Below are 14,730 nucleotides of genomic sequence, written 5' to 3' on the forward strand. Positions count from 1 at the left end.
GATTCACTTCCAATTCTTTCACTGGGGACTCAAGCTATCTTTAACACACCACATATCAAATAAATAAAACAAAAGGAAGAAGGAATGGAGGGGTAGAGACGGGATTGCGAAGGGAAGGGGAGGGAAAACAGAAACTATAATCTGAACCCCATCATATCACATACAAAGTGCCAAAGATTGTTGTCTGAATGAATTAGTCTGAAGCAATCACATACATTTTTAAATTTTATTTTAATTTATGCATATGTGTGTGGGGGGCGGGGTATGTTATATGCAAGCATCTGCAAAGGCCAGGAGATATCAGATGAGCTGGATATGGAATTATCCAAGGTTAAGCTACCTGATCTGGGTGCTGAATACCAACATCAGGCCCTCTGAAAGAGCAGCACTCATCCTCGCCAAGTCTCTCTAGGTCCTCAAAATTGTTTCCTTCCCCATGCTTTTGAGTTGCCTTTGGTTCTTTCCTTATGCACGTTTCCCAAGCAACAATGGAATCGATCTGTCCCTGCTTTGTACTCTCCTTTGTTTAAGCTAGATTTTCTGTCACGTTACAACTTTTGTGTAATTACATCTTGTAGGATAGCTGATGGTAGCTGACATAAAGCTATAGTCATCTTATTATCTTTAAAGACTACAGCATTTCTTCCGTTTGTAGCATACGCACTGAAGAACGACGCTTGACTCATATTGTGCTGCTGTAGATGACACTATCATGAATCTCTTGACACAAGTAGGATGAAATTTTTTTCTGTCTTACTTTGCGGTATTTATAAAATTCAATGTAAAATGGAATTCCTGAATTAAATAATATAAGAAATTCACACACACACACACACACACACACACACTCTCTCTCTCTCTCTCTCTCTCTCTCTCTCAAAGGACTTGTTTATACTTCAAGTGTCATTTTTTTTGTTAACTCCTTTTAAGAAACCACCATCTGACCCTTTTCCTGTGTGTGGTGTGTCAATCCTTGGCACTCAGTAGAAGAGTAACACACTCATAAGAAGGGGTACAGTTGACAGTAAAAGTGGCTTCCATTCTCTCCCAATTAGAGGAGGCCTCCTGAAGATACTGTTTCAGTCTGTCTAAAGGTCTCCATAAGCTTCTGAGCTGCAGGGTCATCTGGTGTCACTTCTAGAATATTGAAAACAGTAGGGAACAAATGCAGTGCCTCTCGTGACAAGTACTGGAGCTCAGTTGCTGCTCTGCCTTCTATGGAGAAAGGTGCCAGGAATATTTCTCAGCAGCCTTCAAAAAAATCTCAAGCCATTCTCCAAAGGACTTCTCTCAACCAGATCATGCACACTTTTCAAGAAAGTCTTACTAATCCTTTTTGGGGATCAAAGTAGTTGCTGCACACAGTGACTGGCTATTGAGACTGAGACTCTGAATTTACATACCTACTTAAAAAATTATAGGAGCCATATACATTACCTCTACAAAGAAGGCAACGCAGAACTGGACAAAAGCTGCTATCAGAATTGAAACTCTCCATGATGTGGGGGTTGGGATGAACTGTTGAAAAAAAAAAAAAACTAACACCATTATAGGTTGCACACTTGATATTTTGAAAAAGGGTTCCCACTATTTATTTATTTATTTATTTATTTGTTTGTTTATTTTAGAATTTCTGTATTTGCAATAACCCAGAGGTTGGAGGGTAGGCATTGGTTTCTCTACTTTACAGATAGCAAAGCTGAAGGTTGCTATGCCTTGTCTGAGGACTGACTCAAAGACAGAATGGAAACTCAAATGGACCCTTCCTGGCCTGCGCTCCCTCTGGTAGCCTGATAGGCTGACAGCAACTGTCAGGTGCATCAGTAGAATACCATGAGCAGTGCAGCAGAGGACACTTCGGAGCTCGCTTGACCCTCTTCATTTATGCTTGGAAACGCAGGGAAGAGGACGTAAAATAGAACCATTCTTCTGCAATTCTTACTGATTTCTGTTCCCCTAAAACAGAGCTTACTTAGAATCCACTGCTTTCCCCCCCCCCTTCTAGCAAAATTAACTTCTGGGTAAAAATCAGAAGTCACGACAACAGATTAAGGCTGTTTTGACTACGTATGACATTTTGAACAAATGTTTTTAGCCTTAAACATCGTTATGCAAATCTAACAACCTGTACAAAGATTACAGGGTCACAAATGTACCACTAAACATGTCTGTTTATTAGATGTAAGAGTTACACACACCCACAGTGAATGGGAGCTATCCAGCTCCATTTCTACCCTACAGAAAGTTTGATTGACTGTGTAGGAATCTAAGGTCTATAAGCACAGCCTCCTCCAACCCTTAGTGTCTGGCTCAGTGGTTCTCAGCCTGTGGGTCACACCCCTTTGGGGATGCATATCAGATATCCTGAATGTCAAATAACAGTAGCAAAATTACAGGTATGAAGTAGTAAGGAAATAATTTTATGGTTGTGGGTCACCATGATATGAGAAACTGTATTAAAGGGTCACAGCATTCGGGAGATTGAGAACCACTGCTCCAGTCACTCACTTCTATTTCCATCCATGTCCTGGGATAAGCTCTTTCAAGGCACTGCTTGTTCATCTGTTTCCTCCGAGCAGAGACAGTCTCTACCTGGGCTTTGAGAGGCAGCACATTGGCTTTGGAGAAATTGGGGGCATACTCTGGTCCACTTAGATCTCAATGCCACTGCCACCTTAGTGAGGAAGGCTCTTCTCTATCACGAGCTTGGGAATACTCTCAGTTTGGAATTATTCACTTGTACAGTAGTAGGCTTTCTTCACTTCTTAACAACTCAGCACAGCATCATGCTTAGCTTCTGTTCCTGAGCCAAGCACATCGTGAAGCTTTGTAACACACAGGATGTGGATGGCTCGCCTGAGTTTTCACTTCCTAACTGTCTCTCCATTGCTTTCCTGCCCTCGTTAAATTAATCTGATTGAAGTGTCCTTCCAAAGAACCTTCAGTGTCTCCCTGTTATTTTGGCAGAAAGCACAAAGCTCGTTGGCTGCCTTGGACAGTGCCTGTCTCCTCCAGTCTTCTCTGTTCTTCATGCTCCGCTGAACAGCACCTGCCTCTGTTTTAAAGACTCTTCTACCTGCTTGGTACTTCAAGCCTTCCTTTGATTTCTCATCCCTGACACCCCATGTTCTCTGCATTGCCAGGACCAAAGTCATTCTCTGAAATTCAAAAGGCCCTCCACCCTTTCTCCTGATGCCGAGGAAGTTCTGCCCATCAGAAACAGGCTGACCTGGCTAGATCTCTACTGGAGAGATCTAGACCCTTACCAACCCATGTTCCTTCCATAAGGTCCTCATGGAAGCCTCAGTAACAATAAGAATTCCTCCCTGTGTCTTTATACCTATATATATATTTTTAATTCACTTCAAACATGGGTTGAATCAGACAGTCACATTACAACTCATTGAAGAATGGCTAGTCTTCAAAACGGAACTACAGGCTGACAGCAACACACTACTTTCCTTTCTAGATTTCTCCCACAAGTCTTGTCCAAGAATAGTTTTAATAACTTCCTCATGAACTTATTTTCACACTAGTGTGACCAAATGATTGCCACTCAGACCAGACTCTCTATAGTCAATTCCTGATATTAATAAAACTTGCCAACCCTTTACTTTTGCAATTATATTTAAAGGAATTTTTACTCTCTCTTCTGTCTGTCTGTCTGTCTGTCTGTCTCTCTCTCTCTCTCTCTCTCTGTCTCTGTGTGTGTGTGTGTGTGTGTGTGTGTGTTGTAGGGGGTCATACATTCCACAAAACACATTCAGATGTCACAGGACAATGTATGGAAGTCTGTGCTCTTCTTCTACAATGTAGGTCCCAGGAACTGAACTCTGGTCATCAGACTTGGTAACAGGCACATTTACCCATTTTAAACATGTTCCCTGGTCCCAAACAAAATTTTAGGCATGAACAGTATACACATGCTAAAGGGATGTCACCATTAATATGGAAGTATATGTGGGATGGAGAAATATTTTCTAGAAACTAAAAGTGTGTAGTGTGTTTAGTGGGTTAGAAAGTATAGAGTCAAGATTGACTTACAAATTGCTATGCAAGGAACGCTTTGGCACATCTGAGTCCTGGCAGATGTGTACTGCACAACACTTACCTCCATTTTACGGTACAGGTCTTGAAAATCACAAAACAGAATGAAAATAGTGAGGCCCGCAGCAGATGCCAGCAGAAGGGAGAATAAATCTGAAGAAACACCAAACATTATTTTCAGGTGCTACGAGAATACTTCATAGAACTTGGCACACATTAGCAATTACTTCATGTTGGGCAAACACTAGACGAATCTTCAGATGTTTTGATAGATCATCATATGTTTTAAAATATGTCCTAATGTTTGTATGATAAAGGTGTTATTATATTAAAAAAAAACTCTCTCCTCATAAGGATGGAATCAAGTATGTTATAGAAACATTTATAAGGGAATTATCTTTACTGAGTGTATTTTGGGTGGAGGAATACAGCCATGACTAGCCCATCTGAGTGGTTACCAGAGGCATCCTATACATGATCACCACCATCTAAGTGAGACGCATATGTAGATGGAGCACCCAGTCTTGACAGCATCTTAGTCTTCAGGTCCAGGAGAATGAGTTACAATAACCTGACACTGACACTCGAATCTTTCCAGTGTTAGGTCCATCAGCCTTTCTGAACTCTCTGTTTACATTCTGTACCCTATCCTGGCTTCTGTGCTCTTGGTCATTAAGTGCCCTGTGTAGGCAATATTCCTTCTGTGATGATACAGTTCATATCCCCCCAACTTAATGAGCCCAATTCAAGAACCACTTTTCTTCAAACTCCCAAATCCTCCCTTACAAAGCTTATTCTGATACATACAACTTAATTGCTCTATCGACCAGACTTTGGCAGCTCAGGAGTGACTATTTCTGGGGCTTTGGGACTCTGACTTGGGAAAGTAAGTTACAAACGATAAATACGCAAAGCTGCTGGACTCCTCCCTTCCCACATCTCCAGCTGCTTGACTTTTAGAACATAAACATCCCGGGATGAATTATGTCAAAATTCCTGATCTTAGCCACCAAAAGCCCACCTGCCTCTGTGTCTATCCAGCCATCAGCAGACAATGCCTCCAGCAATGGTTTTGAATGGGATATCACCTCAGGCCCCAATCACCTCAAGACTTCACTCAATGTGACCATGATAGAGAAACTATTTCTGAAGACACCAGAACTTCTGTCTCCTTTAAGCACCAGTACCCACCCTTAGCATTTCCCCGCCCAATCTCAAAAGAATGACCACACTTGTTTAGAAAGGGTGAGACAGAGATGGGGCAAAGAGGAGAGGAAGAGAGAGTTGGGGGCGGGGAAGAGGAGGAGTAAAGGAGAATAGAAGAGAGAAGAGCTCCCAAATAGAGCAGTGTGCCCATAATGGTGATACGAAGATCCCAGGAGACAGCAATGTGGTTTTTGCATTGCTCCTGGTGTGGAATCACTGGGACTCAGAAGCTGGTAAAGAAAGTCAATATAGGCTGTTAGTTCTTTAAAAGCGTGGTTCTTGTTAGCATCTGGCTGCATCTGGCTGAGTCTTGTGCATTCAATGCATCTTCGGGTTAATGGTGTGCAAAGTAGGCCCTCTCCCTTACTTCAGCTTTTGGAAAAAAAAAATCAATGAAGAAATGTGTCTATCCTCCTTGGTTAGCTGCTATTGATAAACCTGAAAGAATGGTACCCTCTGGATGCAAGTACTTTAGAAAGCAAATATCACACAAACCACTGTAGTTTGTTTTCAAATAAGAGAATGGTTGGTATACTAGTTTATAGGGGAAAAAATGTGTACATTTTTTGTATCTTGTCATCATAAAGTTAAACTTCTTCCAAACTCTGATAAGGAAAGCAAAATTTTTTGCTATGTTAAGATGAAACTGGTTATATCATGTATCTTAGTACTGTCAAAGGCTTCTGACATAACTAAGTCTGTACTCTGTGATAGTATGTGCATTGGAGCGGGAGAGATGGTTCAGGGTTTGACAGCATGTACCGCTCTTACAAAGGACCTAAGTCAGTTCCTAGCACCAACATAGGGTGGCTCACTACCGCCTGTAACATCAGCTCCTGGTGACCCAATGCCTCTTCTGGACTCCATGAGAACCTTCATCCACAAGTACGCACACTTTGCCACACACCTATACACACAAGTTAAAATTAAATAAATGAAAGATTGTGTGTATTAGAATATTTGTCTATAAACCGTTCCCCATTTGGAATGATTAGTTACATCAGTGGACTGGCTCAGCAGGGAAAGGTGTTTGCTAGGGAAAGGTTATGGGTAGTTTTATGCCATCTTGACACAAGCTAGAGTCTTCTGAAAGGAAGGCACCTCAGTTGAGAAAATGCAGCCATGTGATTCATCTGGGGAGCATTTTCTTAGTGATTGATGAGGGAGAGCCCAGACCATTGTGGGTAGTGGCAATCCTGGCCTGGTGGTCCTGAGTTCTATAAGAAAGCAGACTGAGCAAGCATTGGGAACCAAGCTAGTTAGCAGCATCTCTCCATATGCTCTGTTTCAGCTCCTGCCTCCAGGATTCTGTCCTGTCCTGTCTGAGTTTCTGTCCTGCTTTCTTTCAATGATGGACTTTCTTTCAATGTGGAAGTGTAAGCCAAATAGACCCCTTTCTCCCCAGCTTGCTTTTGTTCATGGCATGTCATCCCAGGGATAGAACCCCTGACTAGAACAGCTACCAAACCCAGTGAGTGACTTGAGTTTGATTCCCTGGAATCCATTGGCTCCTTCTCACCGCTGCAGTCCTCCGCCTGCACTTGTGCACTGTGGCACACATGGGACACCCCCCAACTGGATAGAATTGCTAGATGTGTCTGTCATGCAATGTCAGTTTTCCTTTAAGCTTTAAGTCCCCATGTTGTAACTCATCTAATTCTAATTCAGTCGCGTGTGTGCAAGTCCCCTGTATTTACTACTGAAGTACCAGGTACTGAGAAGATCCTCCTTATGAAATACATTTAATTTGGAAATAAGGACTCTAAGAAATAGCTTCAAACCATAGAGCAGGATTTTAATTCATTTCGACAATAGTCAAGGGTACTTGCAAACACTGCTTCAAAACTGAGAAAAAAGGAGGAACGCAGACATTGACAGGAAATATAAGATCAGAGGAAGCGCAAGCTCAGATCCTTTGAGAAGACAGCTATGCCAAGAAGACTCGAGAACAAAAAGAACTTGAGTAACATAATTGAATGAGACTACTTTAGCAATAATTGTGCATTGATAACAGAAACAGGAGTTTAACATATATAACACTGAAGCAATTTCTCCAAAGCGGGTGTCAGAGGCTAGGCTGTTTAATCACAACTATCAAAATAGACATTTGTGACAGAGTTTAACTGAACCCCTCCCTGTATATGAAAAAGAAATTTATTAAAGTCTACTGGATCAAAAGAGAAACCAAATATATGTTTATGAACCACTAAAAGAAACATGGGAAAGAAAATGAAAGCAAAGTCCCCCTGACCCACTGTCCTAATAAGTAAAACTCACTGTTCTGAACATTATTAGGTCAAAGAAGAAACTAGGGCAAAGTTGCTGGTAGCTAAAAATATCAAGAATGGAATCTAAACTGCCATGGCTAGCCTTGAATGCATTTCTGGTCTTATAAAGGTGATGAAGCTGGGCATGGTGGCGCACGCCTTTAATCCCAGCACTTGGGAGGCAGAGGCAGGCAGATTTCTGAGTTTGAGGCCAGCCTGGTCTACAGAGTGAGTTCCAGGACAGCCAGGGCTACACAGAGAAACCCTGTCTCGAAAAACAAAAGAAACAAAACAAAAACAAACAAACGAACGAACGAACGAACGAACGAACGAACGAAAGAAAGAAAGAAAGAAAAAATAAAGGTGATGAAATCTACATGAACTGCAAAGTCAACTCAAAGAAAGAAAGAAAGAAAGAAAGAAAGAAAGAAAGAAAGAAAGAAAGAAAGAAAGAAAGAAAGAAAGAAAGAAAGAAAATAAAGGTGATGAATGTACATGAACTGCAAAGTCAACTCAAAACAGATCCAAGGAAAGAAGGAAGAAACAAACCTTAATAAATGAGACAATAAAAAAAATACAGAATTAAAAATTCAAGAGCTATTTTGTTATTAACCAGCAAAACAAAACAAAACAAAACAATGCATTTGAGGCATGAACAAGAAAAGGCAAGTCTTGCAATTTGGATCTGTAATTTCCAGCAAAAACTCAGCTGTAGAGGGCGTGGTCTCAGTGCAGCACAGAGGTAGCACCCTTCAACCAGGGCCCTAACCTAATCAATAAATTATCCCACTGATAGGCTCCCAGCTTAATGAGCTATTGTGAGATGGTAGAGAACTGATGGAAACTCATCATAGTTAGGGCCATATACTTGAAGGGTACATTTTGCCCTGGGTTCTCTCTCTCCCCATTCATTCCCTTCCTTGAGCACAGCCCACCCCTACTCCCAGCCCCAACTCCCAGCTTGTCTACTCTTGCTCTCTTTCCTACATCCTGGCCTACAGAGGATGAACAATTTTGCTTCACCATGTGTTCCCTGCTGTTATCTCTCTCACACTCAAGTCCCAGACACAATCCAACCTCTTAACCATGGACTGAAACATCTGAGATTATGATCCAGCATGAGATTTTCCTGTCTGGAAATTGTCTCCATACCCCAGGCATTTTGTCACAGTGAATGAAAGCTGCTTAAAACAGATTTAAGTATAATCAAGAAAATGATAATACAGTAGTTAGAGTTACAAAAAGTACTTAAAACTTTAAGTACCCCAAACCCTATGATACAGTTTGGTAATATAAATGAAATGGTATTGTATGGGCAAAAATAAGCTATTTAAAACAGTATAACCTGAATCAAACCTTAAAAAAAAATTTCAAAAGAAGGATTTAGAGCCAAGTAATTTACTGCAATCTTTTTGTGAGTTGTCAAGGAACAAATCACTCCTATCTATTAAAATCTTTATAGAGGAAAGAAAAAGTCAGGTTTTAAGTCTTAAACTGAAACCTAACAAAAATATAACCCCCCAATAAAGCTGAGAAATCCAGCATGAAATGTAGGTCTTCAAAGAGCTACAAAATTCAATTTAGTAAACATCTTAACTACTTCAAGTAAGTAGAATATTCTCAAGTATATGATTTAATGACAAAAATATTAATATAACGCACCTGTAGTATTAGATAAGAAGACACAAAATAGTATTTATTTAGTAGATGGTATGAAGGCATTTGCTGAAATCTGTCTCCTACACTGGATGTTACAATCCCTCCTGATTAATGCAAACAAAGGAGTATTTTCTTCATATCATAGAAGCTTTCCAAGACCATTTCACCAACAGCCCAAAGTATATTTAAAAACAATTTAAGTGAAAGCTTCTACAAGGGTTGTTTATAAATATACTTTTGGGCGATATTATCTATCATTGTCCTGCATTCTGGGTTTCATTCATTAGAAAACATAGGTAAATATTTAGTTGTTTAAAAAGGAGAAGGAATATGTTTGTTTGCAATTAATTATGATGAAATGAATCACTATTTTTCTAAAGCACTGAATTCTCAAGGATTAATGACAAAGGTCAGGAAGGATTCTGGGTAGAAAGTGAAAGGGGCCCTATACCTTTCTCATGTCACAATGACATTCAGTTATAAATACAAGAGGAAAAAGGCATTCATAAGGCAGACAGAAAAGCAAATAGGACCACTGCATACACTAGCAAGATTTTATCGAAAGGACCCAGATAAGGCTGCCTCTTGTGAGGCTATGCCGGGGCCTAGCAAACACAGAAGTGGATGCTCACAGTCAGCTATTGGATGGATCACAGGGCTCCCAATGGAGGAGCTAGAGAAAGTACCCAAGGAGCTAAAGGGTTCTGCAACCCTATAGGTAGAACAACATTATGAACTAACCAGTACCCCGGAGCTCTTGACTCTAGCTGCATATGTATCAAAATATGGCCTAGTCGGCCATCACTGGAAAGAGAGGCCCATTGGACACGCAAACTGTATATGCCCCAGTACAGGGGAACGCCAGGGCCAAAAAAATGGGAATGGGTGGGTAGGGAAGTGGGGGGGGGAGGGTATGGGGGACTTTTGGGATAGCATTGGAAATGTAATTGAGGAAAATATGTAATAAAAATATTTTTAAAAAAAGGATTAGGTTCTTAAATGTACAGAACCTACAGTAGAGAAAACTACAGATATTAATGGATAAGTAAAATAAATGTGAGCAAAGGCAGGGTGTGGGACACTTTGCTGATGAAGCACCATCATTGGCTCACGCATATGAACTCTTAGTGCAGCTTGTGGGCACTACTGTAGAAGGCTGCGGAACCTTTGGGAGGTGGAGCACTATGAGATAAAGTGGGTCAGTAGGACAGGCCTTGGGATACAGCTATAGTGCTGGCCCACTTCTTGTAAACCTGACTGCAATCCCAGCATGGCCAGCCATCTCATGCTCCTGTTATTGAGCCTTCTTTGCCATGATGAACTGTGCCACCTCACACTGTGAGACAAATAAAGGCTTCCTCTATTAGGCTGCCTCTAGTCCCATCCTTGGTCGCGAGAACAAGAAAACAACAAATGACGGTGGACCTAGAAAGATTGACCTATGTCAACCGGTAAATTCTTCCCAAGGTGTCAGATCCTAAGTGAGAAGCTGGACAATTCTACAATTCATCTGGAAGAAAAACCATAAAATGAGATAGTGTAAAATATGAAGAGGGAGTATACCACCCACATGCTGCGTGTTAAATAAACCAGGAGACTATAATTGCTAAAGTGTCAGTGGAATAGAAGAGACTGTGGCAGCAGATTAGCTTGACACAGATATATAATACATGAAGGCAACACGGACTTACAGGGTCTACTACAAATTATCTATAATGAAACAATAACTTACATGAACATAGATATGATGAAGCTAGTATTATTCTCAGTGGGGGAGTGAATGAATGAAAGGAATATTAGATATTTAGTAGTGCAAAAATATGCTAGCAACATTGATTAATCGGGTAAACTAACGACCCACACAGTAAACATACCATGTTGTATTAAATTTTTAAAACCATTAAAACATTTTTAAAAAATAAGTGTAATCTCTTCTGTTTTGTAATTAGAAAAACGCTTCTGTGCATAAAGACAATGAGAAAAAAAATGACTACAAAGGAATAAACAGCTCACAAAGATAAATAAGGAGAGTAGCAGAAATCCAATATGAGAATAGATTAAAATGTACGCAGACAAGTCATAGATGACATGGTTAATAATACAGATCTATATTTCTCTTTACTGCAGATAAAAATGCAAATTAAAATGAAATGAAATAACCTCTTTTAGAAACTCTGGGCAGATCAGCAAAATTTTGTTTTTAGTATAGCTCTTACATATCACTTACTGGCTCTATTATTATGAAATAACCTTCTAAAAAGCAACTGACACCAGTGAAAATTACTATAAATACCCTGGAATCATATCTCCAAAGCTGAAACATTTTTTACCAAATAATTGAGCCTGTTGTCTTACGGAAATGGGAAGCCAGTTTTGTTTTGCCTTGGTTTTATTCTTTTGCTTCAAATTCCCCATGTAGCCCAGAACTCCCATGCTCCTGCCTTCACCTCTTGAGTGCCAGGACTAGAGGCATGTGATACCACTCGTGGTTTTATGTGGTATGGGGGATTAAACTCGGGGTTTTGTTCATGTGAGGCAAGCATTCTAATAACTCAGCTGCACCCCCATGCAGCATGCGTAGCTTTGATATGGAATTATTTATAATGCTGACATAAATTTTCCAGCAATATGAAGTTGATAAGAGGCAAACTTGTGAGTTCCTTAAAAAGCCACCTCAATGTAATACCAGACACACTGAATTTAATAGAAGAGAAGGTGGGAAAGAGCCTTGAACACATTGGAAAAGGGGAAACGTCATGAATAGAACACCCATGGCTCAGGCTCTAAGATCAACCATTGACAAATGGGACCTCATGAAGCTGAAAAGCTTCTGTAAGGCAAAGGACAGACTGCAGCCTACAGACTGGGAAAGGATCTTCATTAACCTTACATCCAATAGAGGGCTAATATCCAAAGTATATAAGGAACTCAAGAAGTTAGACTCTAACAACCGATATAACCCAATTAAAAATGGGGTACAGAGCCAGGCGGTGGTGGTACACGCCTTTAATCCCAGCACTTGGGAGGCAGAGGGAGGTGGATTTCTGAGTTTGAGGCCAGCCTGGTCTACAAAGTGAGTTCCAGGACAGCCAGGACTATACAGAGAAACCCTGTCTTGAACCTCCCTCCCAAAAAAGACCATTTCTCATTTACACAATGGAATACTACTCAGCTATTAAAAACAATGAATTTATTAAATTCCTAGGCAAATGGATGGATCTGGAGGGTATTATCCTGAGTGAGGTAACCCAATCACAAAAGAAGTGACTAGATATGCACTCACTGATAAGTGGATTTTAGCCCAGAAACAGAATACCCAAGATACAACTTGCAAAACACATGAAACTCAAGAAGAAGGAAGAGCAAAGTGTGGACAATTCACCCCTTCTTAGAATTGGGAACAAAACACCCATGGAAGGAGTTACAGAAACAAAGTTTGGAGTTGAGATGAAAGGATGGACCATCCAGACACTGCCCCATCTGGGGATCCATCGAATAATCAGCCACCAAACACAGACACTATTGCATATGCCAGCAAGATTTTGCTGAGGGACCCTGATATAGCTGCCTGTTGTGAGACTAAGCCAGTGCCTGGCAAACACAGAAGTGGATGCTCACAGTCAGCTATTGGATGGAACACAGGGCCCCCAATGGAGAAGCTAGAGAAAGTACCCAAGGAGCTGAAGGGGTCTGCAACCCTATAGGTAGGACAACAATATGAACTAACCAGTACCCCCAGAGCTCATGTCTCTAGCTGCATTTTTAGCAGAAGATGACCTAGTCGGCCATAATTGGGAAGAGAGGCCTCTTGGTCTTGCAAACTTTATATGCCCCAGTACAGGGGAAAAACCAGGGCCAAGAAATGGGAGTGGGTGGGTAGGGGGGTCGGGTGGGGTATAGGAGACTTTTGGGATAGCATTTGAAGTGTAAATGAAGTAAATACCTAATAAAAATTGGAGGAAAAATTGTATACAGAGCTAAACAGAGAATTCTCAACAGAGGAATACTGAACAGCAGAGAAGCACTTAAGGAAATGTTCAAGATCCTTAGTCATCAGGGAAATGCAAATCAAAATCATCCTGAGATTCCCCTTTATACCAATCAGAGTGGCTAAGATCAAAACGTTAAGGGACTGCACATGATGGTGAGGATGTGGAGAAAGAGGAATAGTCCTTTGCTGGTGGGATTGTAAACCCGTACAACCACTCTGGAAATCAATCTGGAGGTTCCTCAGAAAATTGGAAACAGTTCTACCTAAAGACCCAGCTATACTGCTTTTGGGCATATACCCAAAAGATGCTCAACCATACCACAAGGAAATGTGCTCCATTAAGTTCATAGCAGCTTTATACTGGAAGCAACCCAAATGTCCCTCAACCAAAGAATGGATACAGAAAATGTGGTTCATTTACACAATGGAATACTATTCAGCTATTTAAAACAAGGACATCAGAATTTTGTAAGCAAATGGATGGAACTAGAAAATATCATCCTGAGTGAGGTAATCCAGACCTTAAAGGACATGAATGGTGTGTACACACTGACAGTAGATTTTAGCCAAAAATACAGAATACCTATGATACACTCCACAGAACCTAAGAAGGTAAACAAGAAAGAAGACCCAAGTGAGGATGCTTCAATCCCACTTAAAATGGGGAACAAAATCATTACGGGAGGCAGAGGGAGGGAGGGGCAAGGATAGGAGAGGGGAAGAGGAAGGGGGAAAAGGGTATGACCAGGTAAGGGAGGCAAACAGAGAAGCCCAGAAGGCTAAGAAAATGAATGAAGATGTGTTGCTACCAGGACTTGAGGGTGGAAGGTCAGGGTTGGGAGGACCTCTATAGAAAGTCCTAGAGACCTTGGATGTGAGAGGCTGTCAGGACTCACCGTGGGTGACCTTACTCCAAATGCCCAACAGGGGGGAGATGGAAACTGAAGAGGCTACCTCCAGTAGTTAGACAGGGAGGGCCCTCAGTGAAAGAATGATGACACAACCCACCTTCAAAAATTTACCCAGAATTGTTCCTGTCTAAAAGATATGCCGTGACAAAAAATGGAGCAGAGGCTGAAGGAATGGGTGGGTACTAAGCCCTGATACTATTATTGATGCTCTGTTGTGCTTACAGATAGGAGCCTGGCATGGCTGTCCTCTGAGAGGCTCGACCAGCAGCTGACTGAGACAGATGCAGATACTTACAGCCAACCATTGGACTGAGGTCAGGGACCTTTATGGAAGAGTTAAGGAGAAGGATTGAAGGAACTAAAGGGCATAGTAACCCCACAGGAAGACCAACAGTGTCAACTAACCTGGACTCCTGGGAGCTCCTAGAGACTAAGCCACCAACCAAGGAGCATACAGGGTCTTGTCAGAGGCTTCTGGCACATATTTAGCAGAGGACTGCCTTGTCTGGCCTCAGTGGGAGAGGATAAGCGTAATTCTGTAGAGACTTGATGCCCCAGGGAAGGGGGGTGCCCCAGGAGGGCACCTTCTCATAGGTGAAGGGGAGGGGCATTGGAGGAAGAATTCTGGGAGGGGCAGGGAGGGAGCAAC

The 14,730-nt window shown here is 41.4% G+C and overlaps 1 protein-coding gene across 5 annotated transcripts in view; it reads right to left on the reverse strand.

Moving 5' to 3' along the window:
• Positions 1-14,730, reverse strand: part of Atp13a5 (ATPase type 13A5) — a 148,277-nt gene that overhangs the window by 2,632 nt on the left and 130,915 nt on the right. For all 5 annotated transcript variants that reach the window (XM_006522196.4, XM_006522197.4, XM_017317011.2 and 2 more), the window contains 2 exons: positions 4,112-4,200; positions 1,438-1,518 (listed from right to left, as the gene is read on the reverse strand). In XM_006522196.4, coding sequence (XP_006522259.1) covers positions 1,438-1,518; positions 4,112-4,200 — 170 coding nt within the window. The remainder of the gene's footprint in view (positions 1-1,437; positions 1,519-4,111; positions 4,201-14,730) is intronic.

Source organism: Mus musculus, chromosome 16 (genome assembly GCF_000001635.26).
Source record: "Mus musculus strain C57BL/6J chromosome 16, GRCm38.p6 C57BL/6J".
NCBI lineage: Eukaryota > Metazoa > Chordata > Mammalia > Rodentia > Muridae > Mus > Mus musculus.